Consider the following 17,196-nt stretch of genomic DNA (forward strand, 5'->3'; position numbering starts at 1 on the left):
AGTATCACCAAACCAGCCATCTAATGACTTGCTGGGTGACTCTCAGCCACCCTTCCAACATTGTCTCTAGGAAAATTGTGCTTATCAGAAAATGCAATTCTTTTGCTTATGTTTTTCATCCTAAAGTAGAACTTAGCAACCTTTTAAGGCTTCCAAAGTTGAGTGTGAATAGGTATGCTTTGATTAGAAACGCTAAATCACAGTTTAAGAAACTCCAATGCACTAAAAAGAAAATCAAATCGAGTAGGTTTTATATACCACATCTTCTTTATCCATTCATCTGTCGCTGGACACTTAGGTTGCTTCCATGTCTTGGCCATTGTAAATAGTGCTGCTATGAACACTGGGGTGCGTGTATTTTTTCAAATTAGCGTTTTCTCTGGATATATATATATATATATAATGGAACGTTATTCAGCCATAAAACGGAATGAAATAATGTCATTTGCAACAACATGGATGGACCTAGAGATTATCACATTAAGTGAAGTAAGTCAGACAGAGAAAGCGAAATATCATATGATATCACTTATATGTGGACTCTTAAAAATGATATAAATGAACTTATTTACAAAACAGAAATAGACTCACAGACATAGAAAACAAACTTATGGTTACCAGAGGGGATAGCGGGGGGTGGGGGGGGTAGATAAACTAGGAGTTTGGGATTAGCAGATACACACTACTGTATATAAAGTTGGTAAACAACAAGGACCTATTGTATCACATAGGGAACAATATTCAATGTCTTGTAAAAATCTATATTGGAAAAGAACCTAAATATATATATAAATAACCGAATCACTTTGCTGTACACCTGAAGCTAACCCAACATTGTAAATTAACTACACTTCGGTTTAAAAAACTGTTTTAAAAATTGAGCATGTTTTCCCTCAAAGTTGCCATGCCTCCTGCCAGCCTTCTTTGGGTCAGTTGCACCCCCCCCACTCTTTCCATCACTGACACTCAAGAACTTGGAGATGGCTTTCTATTTCTCCCACTCCAGTGTCCTCCCACTGGTCATGCAATAGCCAAAATGTATACATTTTACTTTCACTACACCTTTCCTCTCACCTCTTTCTCTGACTTCGTCCACCACCCTCTGAGCTCTGGCTCACCTGATAGATTAATCTTGCTTAGATTAGTAAAATAAGATTCTGGTGTTCTCACCGCCAACCCACCCAACACCACTGCTCATTTTCCAGAAACATGTCTTGAATCATGTCATTCCCCTGCTCAGAAATGTTCAAGGGAGCCCCACTACTTCCTAAATCAGTTCTACAACCCCAGACTTTCCACCTACATTTTCTGCTCTATATTTTGTTATTTCAACTGTAGATACACGTTTGCTATTCTTTCCACACACAGTCCTGCATCCACCTGCGCTCGTACTGTTTCACCCAAGCTACCTGGTTCGAGGGCGGGTTCCATCATTTACTAGCTTTGTGCTTCTGTTTCCTCACTTATAATGTGAGGATCATAATAGCACCTACTTCATAGGGTTTTGTGCTGATTACTTGAAGAAATCCATACAAAAGGCCTTAGAGGAGCCCAAGCACAAGGTAAGTATTCAGTAACTGGTAGTGATCATTATTATTATCATCATCCCTTTCAAGGACCATTTCAAATCCACCTCTTTAGAGAAGGCTTTTTTAATTGCCCAATTCAATGTTATTTTTTCCTTCTTTTTGTACTTCTCTGAATAGCATTTGACACAGAATGCCCTGCCGTAGAATAGTGTGTGCGCTTATCGTGGCCTGCCTGGACTGTACAGTTACTGAGGTTGAGGAAATTTTGTTCATCATTGTATTCGCTGAAGGACCTTCTACAGCACCTGGCACATCAGAAGGACTTAATAAATACTGGCTAAATTGAAATAAATTGATTTTCCTATTTTTAAAACTCTGTTCCACAAGCTGAGAAAAAATAGCACATAAAGATAAGCAAATGAAATGAGCACCTTGATAACAAGGATGTTACTGGTGAAAGACACTGAGATTGATGTCATTAGAATGCACGGCTTTCCTTGATAACAACCTTTCCTCCCTGTTCTCCATTGCAGGTCTGCTTAGTGGCCTATCTTGGTTTGTTTATGCTTTGTGTCTCCTATCAAGTTGACGAACGGACTTGCATCCAGTTTGCCATGAAAGTAAGTTGTCCTTTTTCTTTCTCTTTTATCATCACATAGAAGGAAACACAAGTACAAAATTAAGGAGGACTTTTTAAGGGGTTGTATATCTGATTATTCTAGAAATTGCATTTTTAGACAGGCCAAAAAATGTTTTAGGAGGGCATTCATCCAGACCCCAAAGGTAATGCTGATTTTTTTTTGTCTTAATTTCCATGAACTGGATTGGCACAGAGCATATGAAGTGTCCTCCAATGCTCTTAAAAGGATAATTGAAAACTCATCAGTTCAGCAAAACACTTGGCCAGGGAAAAAGTGTCTATATCAGTGCTCACTTCCCCATCCTGGGGTTTTTTTAAGAATATTTTAATAATGAAGCAGTCTAAGTGTATTTCCCTTGGTAGGTGGGATCACCGAGACAGAAAAGGTACATTGGGTGCATTCAAATGACCTGTGCCAAGAATCTGAGGGCAAAGGCAGGAGGTTGGGGTATGCTTGGTTTAGCAAGTGTGTGTGCCTTAATGAGGGCCTTTTTTTTTTAGAGACACTGTGTTTGGTTGGAGCCAATTCAAGTACACAGCATTTTCACTGCACAGTAGAATCTGCTCCAAAGGGAAACACAGACACACCCGTTCAGAGTTGAGGGAGATAAACAGCCCACTCAGAAATCAGTTGGTAGAAATCAAATTCCTACATTTTCTTTTAACTCCTGTAGCAGAGAACAAAAAGCTTTCTGTAATGTCGGTTTGGTTTTGTTTTGGTTTGGGGGTCCAGTCACATTGTTTACTTTTCTTCTATAAGAAAACACATGAAAACTGGATACTCCTTTGTAAGATGTTAGTATATTCTAGTATATTGATATAAAAGCTACTGACATAAAAAAGCAATGTGCTCATATATACATATATATGTCATGTCGTGAAAGAGTAATTAGTGAATAAAATATTCAAATTATTTTAACTAGCAAAAAGAAACTGCCTACACAAAATGTGTGCTATGATCCTACGGAGATTAAATAAATAGCTCTTATATGCACAGAAAAAATAGTTTCTCTGAGTGGTGGGATTATACCTACATTGTGTAGTTTTTTTCCTGCAATTTTGAGATGTTCTCCAATAGTTAGATGTAACTCTTCTAATTTAAAAATTTAATGGATGCTATTTTAAAAATTGATAGAGTTATAATTTTGGTGGATATGCCCCCCCACCCATCTTGGAAATTTTACTTTTTCTGTCTGAGGGTGTCTCTTAAAAGAAGGCCAGATAGAGCAGACATCAGTCCATGTTTACTTTTTTGGTAGAAGTCTGAATAAACTACAAGGCTTAGTGATGATTTTGTTTTTTAAAGCCTAGTAAGAAATGATCTGTTAAATTATGGGAATTTCATTCATTAGGTAAAAAGGGCTCTAAACTAGGTTCATCAGTTTCTGTGAAATGCCCTCCTCCCCCTCTCCACCATGATCCCAGGAAACAGCAGAGGCAACAGCAACATCTTCACAGAGGCCCCTAAAGCCATCTCAACGTCTGCATTTAAAATAAGGAGCAAGGACAAAAAAATTAAAAAATAAAGAAGTCACTGCCAATGTCAGCCAGGTTGAGAATTCACCACTAGGAAGATCTCATTAACTATCTTTTTTTTTCACCTGTGACAGACATTGACAAATACAGAGGCACTTTTCTCTTCTTCTGAATGTGACCTTTAGTGATGCTTGCTACCAGCTCTCTAAGGTGCCCGCTATATTACCTTCAGGTCGAAAATGAGCTCCGTCAATCTCCAGGTTTTCCAAAGGCACAACAGGTTACAGCGGACTTCCCTTGTGCTCCTGACATCATTTGGGGGAGAAGGAATAAAATGCATCTTCATGAGGTGTTTCTCACTAGCAAAACCGCATTTTAGTGCTTACGTGTTGATACCCTGGACCAAGCTTTGGTGGCGAATTTACTTCCTTCTGTTGAACGCCCAGATAGTCAGGACAAGCAATAAGGGGGTGATGCCAGCGCTTTACTGCAGCCTGTGCTAGCGCGCGCGCGCGTCCACACACACACACACACACACACACGCCCCACACACTTCCCTTTTCCTTACAGACAGTGGCCACGGGGGCTTGTCTTTTCATCTCAAGCTAGCACAGTCTTCTCTGGCGGCCCTTTGGCAAGCCCTGTAAGCCGCCGGCGCCTTCCATCTTTCTCCCCAGGCCCTGCTCCCGAGTTCTGCTCCTGGGCTCGGCGGGCCATCCGGCCGCTGATTGGGCTTCCTGCCTATCCTCTTGGCCCTGTTTTCTCGGGGCTCACCTTGATGATGTTCAGAAACGTGTCTGGTTCGTGTGCGTGCAAAAACACTCCGGGGCACATTCCCCACGAGGGCATTGCAGTCGCAATAGCCTCTGAACTTTGAAGCGGCGGCCGGGTACCAATTAGAGGCGGCGAGCGCGGGGCGCGCCCCCGGGCGCTGTGGTTACATAAGCGCCGGGGGCGCCCGCCTCCGCCCGCTGCGCAGTGCCGGCCGCCCGGACTGACAGAGGCAAGACAGATGCGTCCCGAGCCCCGCTGGTATCAAAATATATTTGCTGGCCTTCCCAAGGTCATCGTAAACACTCTTATTGATAGTTATGCGTGCCGTGTACGTAAAGCAAGCCACTTGATTTTAAATTACAGATTCTGACCCAGAAGCTTGTTGCTGTCAGCTGAGTTAAAAGCCGCGAAGGAAAAAATGCTACAGCGCTGCAGATGTAGCCCACAGGCTTTGGCCGATCAAGTCTATATTTATGTCTTGAAATGGATAAGAAACTTGATTCTGTGGCTTACTCTTGCTTACTTGGCCCGATGCTTTCCTGCAGTGGGAGAGGCAGAATCACAATGTGTGAGCTAATGCGCCAGTGAAAATGTATTCATATTTAAAGGAGCTGAGGGGCATGGCTTTTGTCTGCGCTCTTGAGGCTTCTAGAATATTTAATATGCTCAATTAAAATTGAGCAGTCTCTGTGCTTGTGTAAATGTTCACGTCCTTTCTACAAGCCAAGGATGTGTTGTTACTCTCACGTGACATAGAATAACACAAAGCCAGTATAGGGTGGATATCCTAAAAGTCCTGAGAACTGGCAGCTCTTTCCAGGTCTGCTAATGTGTTCATTTCAAGAATACTTAAATATTTAAACCAGGAAAGCCCAGTATCAATTATTTTGATCCATAGAGTAATCCTGTGACTTAGGTGCTAGATGAAGAAACAAAGGTACCCGTGGGATTGATTTAATTTGCCCAAGGTTCATAGTTATGGAGGGGAGAACCGGGATTCTAACTCAGGCTGTCTGCTCCCCAGTCCATGCCTGTAACCATCACCAGGCACTGCTGTGTGCTTGGTAAAAGTCTTGGGCAAATCTTTTGCTCTTTGGGCCCAAAAGTTATCTTTTAAGAAAAGACAGGGGCTTCCCTGGTGGAGCAGTGGTTGAGAGTCCGCCTGCCGCTGCAGGGGACACGGGTTCGTGCCCCGGTCCGGGAAGATCCCACATGCCGCGGAGCGGCTGGGCCCGTGAGCCATGGCCGCTGAGCCTGCGCGTCCGGAGCCTGTGCTCCGCAACGGGAGAGGCCACAACAGTGAGAGGCCCGCGTACCACAAAACAAAAAAAAAGAAGAGGAAAACTCTCATTTCAGCAAACGGATTTTTGTGATGGTTATGAGAGAATATTTTTTGCAGCTATTTGAATAATTTACAGATCGAGAATGAGGGATTATTGTCATTGTTTCAAGATAATGCCCCAGCGGACGTTATAGAAATTCTCTATCTAAGGATGAGTGTGTGGGAGAGAGTTATGACAGGACCTCCGTAGCCCCATCCACTGATGGCAATATAGTGTATGAAGAAAACTCCAACTGGGGCCATTCTGCTAAGCAGATGACTCTCAGGTGAAAAATCATCCCTTAATTTGGGCCCTCCCTGCTGGTATAGTCACTCATGTCGCAGGCACTGGAAATGCAGCTGTCATGGTCAGGCACGCACAACACGGCCAGCACAGTTTAATTTGGCCCTTGGCATCAAGAGTTTGAAGTCAGTTGTCAAGCCTGAATATTTCAAAACAACCCAGAATAATTCAAATATTCTGTCCCAATGGCCCCACAAAATAAATCCATACTTTTTAGCCCAAGAACTGCTTTTTTTTTTTTTGCAGAAAATATGGCCACTGAAAATTTGGCGACAGGCAGGACCAAGGTGATGCATTCAATAGCACAGATTAAATATTTCCTCTTAAATTTTTGAAATGGTTTGTTTCACTGTGTGTTTTTCTGGTTCCCTTCCTCCAAGGGAGGCTAAACGTGTTCAGTATAAGTTATCCTTGTTATGTCCCTGAGATAGATGTTTCCATAAACTGCTTCACAGATGAAGAAATGTGGGTTGTATTTGACAGTCCTTCGTGTGATTTGAAAATGAAAAAGAGAGTGTGTGTTTAAGATATTTTTGATGAGAAGATCCAAAGAACCCCTGCACTCTTTGCTCGTGCAGCCATAGGAAGATGAAACGGCTTTAACCAGGTCCACTCTCTTCCTGTGCCCGCAGTGAAGCTTCCAAGCAAACCATACACATGCTCAGGGCACTGACGCACACACACACACACACACATCAGTCAAGAGAGAAAAAATAAAATTTTAAGTATTCTATATTTAAGACTTGAAAACATTTGAAATTGTCCCTGTGTGCAAAATCACTCATCTGGAGGACTTATGCACACATATTTTATAATCTTGCCTACATGTTTTTATTTTGAGTTGCAATTAGTTGAAGGCAGGGGGAGGGCATAATCTTTTCAGAGTAACTTTCATCTGAACCTGGACGTGGCTAATCTTCCTTTGAGGAGTTCACATTCAGCAGAATTGCTCTATGAGCAACTTTTGACTATGGGAATGGAAATCTTGCACTAAGAACTGGGTTCAGTACACCAGTCCCAACAGCTGGGGACTCTATTCTTTATCTAGATCCTCAGTAGATCCTTTCTCTTGGGCCATTAAGAGAAAGGTTTTCAGTAGGGAAGTCCAATCACAAGATTTCTTGTTCTGTAAAATGGTTTATATTGTGGCCACGTCAACAAGCACCCACAATTTTTGATCAAAATATTTCAGGTGGGGGGCTTCCCTGGTGGCGCAGTGGTTGAGAGTCCGCCTGCCGATGCAGGGGACACGGGTTCGTGCCCTGGTCCGGGAAGATCCCACATGCCGCGGAGCGGCTGGGCCCGTGAGCCATGGCCACTGAGCCTGCGCGTCCGGAGCCTGTGCTCCGCAACGGGAGAGGCCACAACAGTGAGAGGCCCGCGTATCGTAGAAAAAAAAAAAATTTTCAGGTGTAGGGTAAATGTCTGAGCTGTTCAGGGATTCCATGGTTCTTTAATAGCAGAGTTAGAACTTTAACTAGACTTTTCCATTCCAAGGCTAACACATAAGCCAATGGTGTTCAGAACCTTGGGGCTGAGGGACCATTTAGTTTATTTTTATGCTTAGAAACTACATGGTTATAGGTGGACTTGGGATGAGACTTGTAGGTGATCAAGTCACCTACCTTCTGGAACCATGATTTTTTTTTCTCCCAGCAACCTCTCACTGGGGACCCTGGCCTTCCTGGACATAGTTTGGCAACCACTCCATTGAATATAGTCTTTTTCATTAACCCATGTTGCTAGTTGACCAATCATTGCCAATTTTGGCCAACACAGTGTTTATATTGAAGAAATTTGTTCTCTACTTCCTAGTCTTGTTTCAGTCTTTATATCAGCAGTTGTTAAGGTCAAAACAAGCACAGTATGCCTTTCAGGGATGGCTCTTGTGTTTGGGAGTCATCTAAGCTGCCTGCTACATCCATATACAAACATCTCCAAATCAAGCTAATATTATTGGCTCAATTCATGAAAAACACCCGACATCTGTACGACAAATGAAAATACGATCAGAGTTTTTCAGATTGTGATCAGATTGCTCACTAACAGTCCATAACGAGCCATTGCCATGTCTTGGGTACCATGTTTCTGAGGAGAGACAGCCCCTCCATCAGGGAATGGAGGGAGAGAAGGAATCTTGGGAGAGAAGAAGAAGAGCTTTTCTTTATCAGCTTTGCCAATAGTCATCCAACGTTCTCTATAACTGGAAAGGTTTTCTTCTGCTTTCTTGCAGCTCTTGTACTTTCTGCTGAGCGCCCTTGGCCTGACGGTCTGTGTGCTGGCCGTGGCGTTCGCCGCTCACCACTATGCCCAACTCACACAGCTTACCTGTGGAACCACGCTCGACTCCTGCCAGTGCAAACTGCCCTCCTCCGAGCCCCTCAGCAGGACCTTTGTGTACCGGGATGTGACTGACTGTACCAGCATCACTGGCACCTTCAAACTGTTCTTACTCATCCAGATGATTCTGAACTTGGTCTGCGGCCTTGTGTGCTTGTTGGCCTGCTTTGTGATGTGGAAACACAGGTACCAGGTCTTCTACGTGGGTGTCAGGGTGTGTTCCCTGACAACTTCCGAAGGTCAGCAGCAAAAGGTCTAACAAAAGGTGGGAGAGCAAACAGCACCCTAACTAGCTGAGATTTTTTTTTTAAAGGATAAAAAGAGAAAGAAAATGAAGAAAAAATGAAATTTGACAATAACTAATATTCACTGTTCTAAATGAATATTTTTATATTTTTCAAGAAATGAAAGAGCATTTCTTCAGGTTTCCATAGTATTTTTTTTTTAATTCTTAAGATCTAAACTGACTTTGGGATATTAAAAGAACACGGTACAGGGAAAGAATGGTATAGTTCTATCTTTAAAGTCTGGAGTCTATTCCTAATACTCATGTTACCTATTACTGATATAATCTTCTTTCCCGTTAGTCCAGTTCGATTTGGACAGTTTCAGACCCACTTGCTAAATTTTATAGGATCTTCCTCCAGGCCTTTCCCCGCTCCCACCGTGATCCTCACTATGACTCCGAGAAAAGCAGGGGGCAGGAGGAGGGGGAAAGCTGAACAGCCAGTGTGTCTTTCTCTATTTTCCCTGGTAGAGATGTCTTCAAGGCATGAAACAGCTTAAAAGAGCAGAGTAGAAAAGGAAGAGATTTTGCAAAAGGCTAAATAATTACAAACACCTGGGTTGGGGCCCCTGGCCTTTTTCCTCTGCTCCCTTATTTCCGATCTGTAAATAGGTCACTTAGTGAATGCTTTGGGCGATTGCTTCTCAGTAACTGAAAGCTGGTGGTAGTTGTATTCTTAATGATATAGAAGGTTTAAAAATAATTACATTATGCTTCTATTCTGTCATCTAAAACAAATCATTAAAACTAATTTCTAGCTAATGGTTAATTATAATTGTGCTCAGAAGTCTATTTAATGAGCCCTGGCTGTACTTACGTGGCACTGTCGGTATTTGGAGAAATTACTATCACAAGAGAGAAGGCTTAAAGATTCTTTCTTCTGAAAGCCAAGCTTTACAAGGGAGAAAAAAAAAATTTTTTTTTAATTAATAGCTCAGGTTAAAAATACTCATTTAAATGAAAACAAGAGCATTTGTAATGGGAAATGTTTATACAAATAGCACATTTGTGATACGTTGTAAAGTATCTCTCTTAGCAGCTAAGTACTTTTGACGAAGATTGAGTAATGCTGAGGTGTCCCATTCATGAAATTAGATTTGATATGTAATCTTATTATTGATTTGTATGCACAGTCAACTAGAGCCTTAAACTAATGTTTTCTGAGGTCATTATTTGAACATTTGGCCATTGACTTGGAGGGTAATTTTTGGTTTTGTTTTGAAGTGACTGCGACTTAAAAGAGCACAACTACTCTATGGTGGGAGACTTTTCTCTCTAGTTATTGTTATCGTTGAATTTGGAACAATATCAATGTTTTAAGGAAGGAGCTCAGAATGCAAATTCATGTAGCATAAATGTTACCAAAAACTTTCTCTATTAGTATGCTCTGTTGACAGCAGAAATTCAAGATAATTGAGCTTAATTTGCTTCTCCATATTGCCTATTGATATATTTTACTAATCATTAAACCCTACTCTAAAAAAATCATTTCCTTGTTTGCCTTAAGAGGTATATGAATAATTCCATCGATTGTGACAATAGTGTCGATTATTACATGATATGAATATCCATATAAAAAGGGAAATGTTAAGTTAGTTGGAGGACTGTAAATATATTTTATGCCCTCCAGATAAAACACCTGATTAACAGATGTTAAAACCTTTTTATGTATTGACTTGCTTTAAAAATGGCCTTCCTGGGGCATCCCTGGTGGCGCAGTGGTTGAGAGTCTGCCTGCCGATGCAGGGCACACGGGTTCGTGCCCCGGTCCGGGAAGATCCCACATGCCGCGGAGCGGCTGGGCCCGTGAGCCATGGCCGCTGAGCCTGCGCGTCTGGAGCCTGTGCTCCTCAACGGGAGAGGCCACAACAGTGAGAGGCCCGCATACCGCAAAAAAAAAAAAAAAGAAAAAAAAAAGGCCTTCCTACACACTAGCTCAGGCCAAAAATGCACCTCAGGGGCTTAATGGATGCTTCTGGAGCAGCGGTTTAATACACAAAAATTACATCAACACACAGCAAGCCTCCTGATGATGACCTAAAAAAATACTTTGTACCCTGTTAAAAAAATTCCAATAACTGAATCCATTTTGATTTTGACAGTTTCCTACAAAAGAAAATGACTGATAATCTGTGGGCTCCTTTTTAAAGAGTGAGAAACCAGTGCTTTAATGCTAATTACTATGAATAAGTCACCATTGGAATCACACCCTGAATACCTTAAACAATTTTTTATAGCAAACACTACAAATTTTTCTATCAGAAAATTAAATTCTGCACAACACTAAGGTGCTCTATGCTTTACAAGCGATTCACAGGGTATTTCAAATGGTAGAGTAACTCTAGCTCATATGCTTCCTTTTTCTAAATGATGCAACCGGTAAGAACTGGCATGGTGATAAGCTTGGTAATAATCAGGAGATATATATATATGTGTGTGTGTGTATATATATTATATATACACACACACACACATATATAATGTGTATATATATACACACATTTTATATATATATAAAATGTGTATATATAATGGGGATTTTGCTATTGTGTGCTTGAATCATTCTTAAATCCCTAAAGAGAGAAAAAATTCATAAGTAAGAAGAAACAAGAAATAAAATGAAAAAATTAAAAAGGAAAGAAAGAAAAGATTTCTGTGCTGCAAACTCACTGTGTATTGATACATGTGAGAATTGTGTTGCATGAATAACAAACTGCTTTGGGCTGGATTTGAAGCATTTTGAGGTTGTGTTTTGCAAATATTGAAGTTACAGGAATGGCAACAGAAAAGGAACAGATACCGAGCTTTACACTTAGCAAAATGTTACATTTGAAATCTGACAAGGTGCCAAGATGGTGACTGTCTCTTCTAAACCATAAAACAGTAAGATTTGCACAATCCTCCTTCTCTTCCACCTCCTTCAGGAGAATTAAATGAATCAAGACTTTGGAAAGAAGGCAAACAGCCGGGACTTGGCAGCACTTGAAATAGGAGGAATACAGCAGCCTAAGTGTGCAGACTTTGTAACTGAGCCCACCCAGTCGGTCTGTGCCTTCACGTGACCACCATCTGTGCCTCCCTCGCTCCATCCAAATTTGTGCAGGCAGATCCTTGGAGCCATTCCTAAAAATATAGCTACACCAGGCCCTAGAAACTGTAGTCAAGTAACAGGCCTAACTTTTTTCCTTCCTTGAGTGAAACCTCCATAAGATCTCTTTTAAGGGGCTCTCAGCTGCAGACATCAGTGTGTTCTGACAGCGAGAACCCGTTATGTGTTTTCTATTTGTATCCAGGACATTAGAATCTGTTCACATTCTCATACTTCCTCTCTTGCATGCAGTATATCTGGAATATGTTTATAGGTTTGCTTAGTAAAGGGTGGGGTGGAGGGTATCCGAGGGAGATTCCAGGGGACAGTGGTGGATCGGTTAATGATGATCAGAAATGAACTGAAAAGTTGCCCTGAAAAACTAACTGCATCCTATCATGAAGCATACCTTTACATTTTCTAGTGACTGTCGCTGAACCATCGCTGTGCAGCAATACACACAGCCTGTGAATCAGGCTGGCCCTCAGTTCTTACTGTACTCAAAGAACTTGATCATATTTTTAGATGTACGCTGTGTTTTCAGGGTAGTGTTACAAAGAGCTGATGGCCACATATATTGAGTCACAGTGGAAACGTTCATTTGGATAAAGGTTCAGTGGTTCAGCCTGTGAACTGAATACCTTGATTGGTTTCTTCTAATTTTCTAGTATTTTATTATCTCAAAAAATTATCCCCTTCGAAAATATTGGTCTGTACTTTGGTGTTGCAGTTTTCTTCTTCTGGCATTAAGAGTATAATGAGTAGAAAACAAAGTGTTTCCTACACGTTTGAGGTGGTTGTTTTTAAGGGGGTGTGTATACTGAAGATTTTCTTTGTTAATAAAATTTTCATAATCTCTGAAATCTCCTTGTTTGGATGTGTTTTAAGGTGATGGTACATTGCGCATGAACTGGACTACATAACATCTCTCAACTTAGTGTTTACAGAAAAAAATCTGGGTTTGGAATAGACAAGGACCAATATGCATTTTGACTCCTTTGTTCCAGGGGCTGTCTCTCTTTGGGTACATTGTTGAAGTTAAGGTTGTAAATGCTCCCCAGCCAGAGGGAGCCTGAGCTGGAAAAAAAATTTTGCAGAAGATGCTTTGAATGCTGATTTTACACCTATTAATATCAAGTAAAGCTTGGCCTAAAGAAGGGGATACATGTCGAATGTTACGTGCGCAGTCATATTCGACATCAAATTATATGGAAAAACAGACAGCCTATTCCATTTCAAATCTGAAAACAAGGGCTCCTTCTCACCAACTCTGAGGCAATTTAAATAGTTGACTCTACTGTAAAATGCAGTGGCTCTTTTTCTCTAATTTAGTTAGAAAAGCTTGTAGAGTGCCAAAGGAAAGGGATAACGATTTAGGACACATGCTCTGAGCTGGACTTCCTATCCTCCGTCCTAAGGCTGCAGGTCCTAGGCTTGGAAATCTGACTCCCACTTTCCAGCTATGTGACTTTGGACAAACCATTTAGTCCTCAGTCTCCTCATTTGTAAAGTGGAGAAAAGTGGAACTGCCTCACAGCCTCATGGGAAAGGTTAAATTAAATAGCACTTAGCAAAGTGGCTCATAGCAGTGGCTTGATAAATATTTGGTTTCCTCCTTCCAGCTGGGTTCTACATAGCCTTCTCATTGACACCGGCTCCAGTCCCCACATCCAACTAGAAAAGTGTCTCTGCATTGCTATCCCCTTCTGGGACTTCCTTTTTATAAGCCAGAAACTTTATCAAATGGACCTCAAAGAGAAATTCTGCTTTTAAAATAAGATAGTACCAATCTTTTTTTTTTTTTCTTTTTTTTTCCTGTACGCGGGCCTCTCACTGTTGTGGCCTCTCCCGTTGCGGAGCACAGGCTCCAGACACGCAGGCTCAGCGGCCATGGCTCACGGGCCCAGCCGCTCCGCGGCATGTGGGATCTTCCCGGACCGGGGCATGAACCCGTGTCCCCTGCATCAACAGGCGGACTCTCAACCACTACGCCACCAGGGGAGCCCAAGATAGTACCAATCTTGCTGACGATGTGCATGGAATCATGTGCTGGCTGGATCCTTATTTGTTGGTTTACACATCTGGATGTTTCTTGAATGTGGCCACCTTCTCTGAGCTCTTCTCTCAGGCAGAAGTAGAAGCTGAGACAGTTCTCCTGATTTTCATAGCCCTTTGAATTTAATGTAGCAGAAGCGTGTTTAACCCCAACTTTTAAAAGTGAAGCTTTATTGAGCTTTGGTACATTATCCGTCTACTGCATGTTAGGTTGTAACATACAATCCCTCATTTATTTAAAAACCAACATCAAGCACCTTTAATATGCTTGACTCTGCGGATCACTGATTCTCATCCAAGAACCATAAAAGGGTTTACTTTTGAATACAGTCAGAAAATACCAGCTGGAACTTCATTCTCCAGGCTGGGTAGGAAAACACTCATATGAATTTTTAAATTGGTGGCAAATTTAATTATTAAAACACTACAGCCAGAAATCTACCCTTTCCCTTGACAGGGTCTATCTATCTTTGTAGTTCATGACAAATTGTTATAAATTATTTTTTCATTTGACAGATTCATCTTTAATAAGGTAGTATTTATGAAGTGCAGGACTAATATCAGCTATTGCACTTTTAAAATTCAGATTGTAAGCAAATGAAAATAAAACCAATACATGGGGATGATGCCAGCTTGGAGACAACAGTTCATTCTTCTATTTCTTTCCAACAGATATCTATATGTTTATTGATCCCTCCCAAAGCATGGGTTTTAGAGAAAGTCTTTTCTTGTTTGGAAAGGTCATCAGAAAGATCCCGTGGGATGTATACTCAGCTGTTATTCTTGGGGAAAAGCAGATACTAGGGCAAGAATCCAAATACACGATTTCAACTGAGACATGAAGCCTTTTGTTTAACAAGACCCTGTGATTGGGGCAAGGGGTGGGGGGAGGGGGGTGGGGAGGTCTGGATATTCATTTGTGGGACCTGTGCTGCTTCTCCCTCTTCCACATGGATCTTGCTGGAGAAGGAGGTAGGGGTCCCTGGGATGCTGCTGCCAGGAATTGTGGAGGAGGCTTGGACAGTGCCTGAGGAGGGGCTAAACAATGAGATGTCAGCGGGCACTTTGGGGTCTCTGAACCTGGACACTTTGGAGACATCTCTCTCTGGGTGGGGTGCACTGTCTACTCTGTTTGGCTTTCTACCCAGACCCTTCTCCCCAGAAACTCAGTGTGTTGTCTTTCTGACCAGGTGTCCTTGTAGAGAGCAAGAGGATGTTTCTCAAGGACCACAGGAAGCAGTGGCACTTGTGACCAGAGAAGATGATTGTAATCTCATGAAACCCACTCCCAGCTCTTCTCCCTACATCTTCCTAGGCATGTGTTTAATAGACTATTGGTACCCAGGGCGGGTGTGAAAGTGGTGCACCAGCCAGAGGGAACGGTCAGGTAGAGGGACCAGAGTCTGAAAATTATGGGATTAAAGTTATCACTAGCCTCAATGGATTATTTTTACTTCTCTTTCAGTCAGGATAGAATTCACATATTCTTACAAAATAGGCAATGTTCCCACAGATACCTTTATGGGTAAGAGTAGACTTACAATTTTTTATTAAAACTTTTTTCTAGATTGCAACAAAAGTGACCAAAGGATGGTTATACAACTGAAAAGAGAGAGAGAGCGTATTTATTTTAATATAGAGAAGTTTAGAATGTGGGACATGGAGCTTGGCTATGTGGCCAGTGGCTGGGAATGTCCCCTCGGACCAACGTAGGGAGAAGTGACATCTTGAGTGTGTCTGGGGTTGGATGAGTGGACCACGAGTGAGAACCTGGATTCCATTTGGCCTAGCTTGGCTTGGAGTAAAAGCAACCATCCTGTTGAAACCCTCACACCCACCACTGCCAGATTTCCAAGCTGCCCAGACAGCTCTGGGTCAAGTGACCAAGAAGGCCACCTCCACTTCTGGGATGTATATCTCTCTCTTCCAGAGAAGAGACTGCTCTCCCCATCACCTCATTCCACAGCAAAACCTCCCCCTCCTTCATGCCCTGGCCCACGTCTATGAGACGCAACTAAGGTGTTGTTAACTCCTGTGCTGGGGGTGAAGACCTTAAACACAGAGATCCCTATAAGTATGGTTTTCATTTCCATAAGTGATTCCTGAAGATCAGAAAACGTCTCTGGTCCAGAGAAAGGAGGTGTGATGCCTGTGAGGGGAGCCTTGCCCAGGTGTCCTCCCAACCCAACCCTGTAGGCAGCCACCCACTCTGTCTGGGCAGAGGAAACAGAGTTTCAGAGCTGGCGGGACGTGGAGAACGTTTGCGCTGGGCCTCGGCTCGGGCTGTGGCTGGGCATCGGCGTGGGTCTGCGGAGGCTCGGGCCGCTGCTTACAGCTGAGCAGACGGCGGCTGAGACTCGTGGAAGGGAAACGCGCAGAGTCTGCGGGAAGGGCTCTCTCCTCCCAGCATCTCAGAGGGCTCTTGATTGTGGAAAGCAGAATGGGGAGGCAAAGAGAAGAATCCATGCAGAACCTCGTTGCCGCCAGGGCCCGGCTCCATGAGCACCGCGGGTGACAACGCACCCAGGTTGACCGCGTTTGCTCGGACCTCCGGGCTCCTCTATTCATCCCACACAGAACACCCTCGGAGCCTGGCTTGGCTTCACGCTGCTGCCTGGAGAAAGATGTGTCAGGCAATAAGCAGGAAAAAAATGCTCACGTCTTATTGGAAAAGGGCCCAAATTGTAACTTAACTGCGTGATTTTTATTTTTATTTTTTTCATTTCCAAAATGTGCTTTTCCCCCAGAGCCCTTGAGCAGAGACATGCGGTTTTCTCTCTCGTGTTTTACAGTCTCTCTGCCTCAAGCCAAGAGACTTGGCTCTGCTCCCCTTGAGTCAGAGTCCCGGCTGGTAGCTGAACCCAGGAAGCCCTGACCCCACGTCTCCCCCTGGAACCACCAGACCACACAGCCTCCTGTGCTCAACCCTTTGGCTGGGTGTCCTGCCTCCTCTTTGTTTGGAAAGAGATGTCTTACGTAACCGCCAGCTTACTAAATGCTCCATTGTCTTCCACTTGGGAGAGCTCAAAATAACCCATTAGTGACTTATGACTTATCACAAAGATGGAATCTATCACCCACATAACCACACCCCCACAGAGCAAACCTCACCTGCCTTAGATCAATGATCACCAACGAGACTTCACAACTGTGGTTTTGGGGAATTATAAGTTCAGGACAAGGTGCAGGAAATACAAAGCCTGGTTCATCTGTAGGTCATGGTTTTTTGCTCAAGCAGCACAAGAAAGTCATTTGTAATTCAAGGTCGAGACAGGCGTAAACAATTCTGATCTGATGATTCTCTTACTAATCTGATTTTGATAAACAGCTGATGAAAATGGAAGGTGTCTGATCACCAGAGGAGAGATACCCAGGCAGTGAAA

At 42.7% G+C, this 17,196-nt stretch overlaps 1 protein-coding gene and 1 long non-coding RNA gene across 2 annotated transcripts in view; one reads left to right on the plus strand and one right to left on the minus strand.

Moving 5' to 3' along the window:
- The window catches only part of LOC125960415 (uncharacterized), a 38,932-nt gene extending 34,061 nt beyond the window's left edge, over positions 1–4,871 (minus strand). Inside the window, exons 1-2 of the long non-coding RNA XR_007470063.1 lie at positions 4,420–4,871; positions 3,872–3,950 (exon numbers count right to left, since the gene is read on the minus strand). This is a non-coding gene — a long non-coding RNA (uncharacterized LOC125960415). The remainder of the gene's footprint in view (positions 1–3,871; positions 3,951–4,419) is intronic.
- SSPN (sarcospan) overlaps positions 1–12,621 on the plus strand; it is a 48,960-nt gene extending 36,339 nt beyond the window's left edge. Inside the window, exons 2-3 of the mRNA XM_004270905.4 lie at positions 2,063–2,149; positions 8,278–12,621. Of these exons, the coding sequence (XP_004270953.1) occupies positions 2,063–2,149; positions 8,278–8,643 (453 nt within the window). The 3' untranslated portion in view covers positions 8,644–12,621. The remainder of the gene's footprint in view (positions 1–2,062; positions 2,150–8,277) is intronic.
- The last annotated feature ends 4,575 nt before the right edge of the window (positions 12,622–17,196 follow it).

The sequence above is a fragment of the Orcinus orca genome, chromosome 11 (genome assembly GCF_937001465.1).
Source record: "Orcinus orca chromosome 11, mOrcOrc1.1, whole genome shotgun sequence".
Lineage (NCBI taxonomy): Eukaryota > Metazoa > Chordata > Mammalia > Artiodactyla > Delphinidae > Orcinus > Orcinus orca.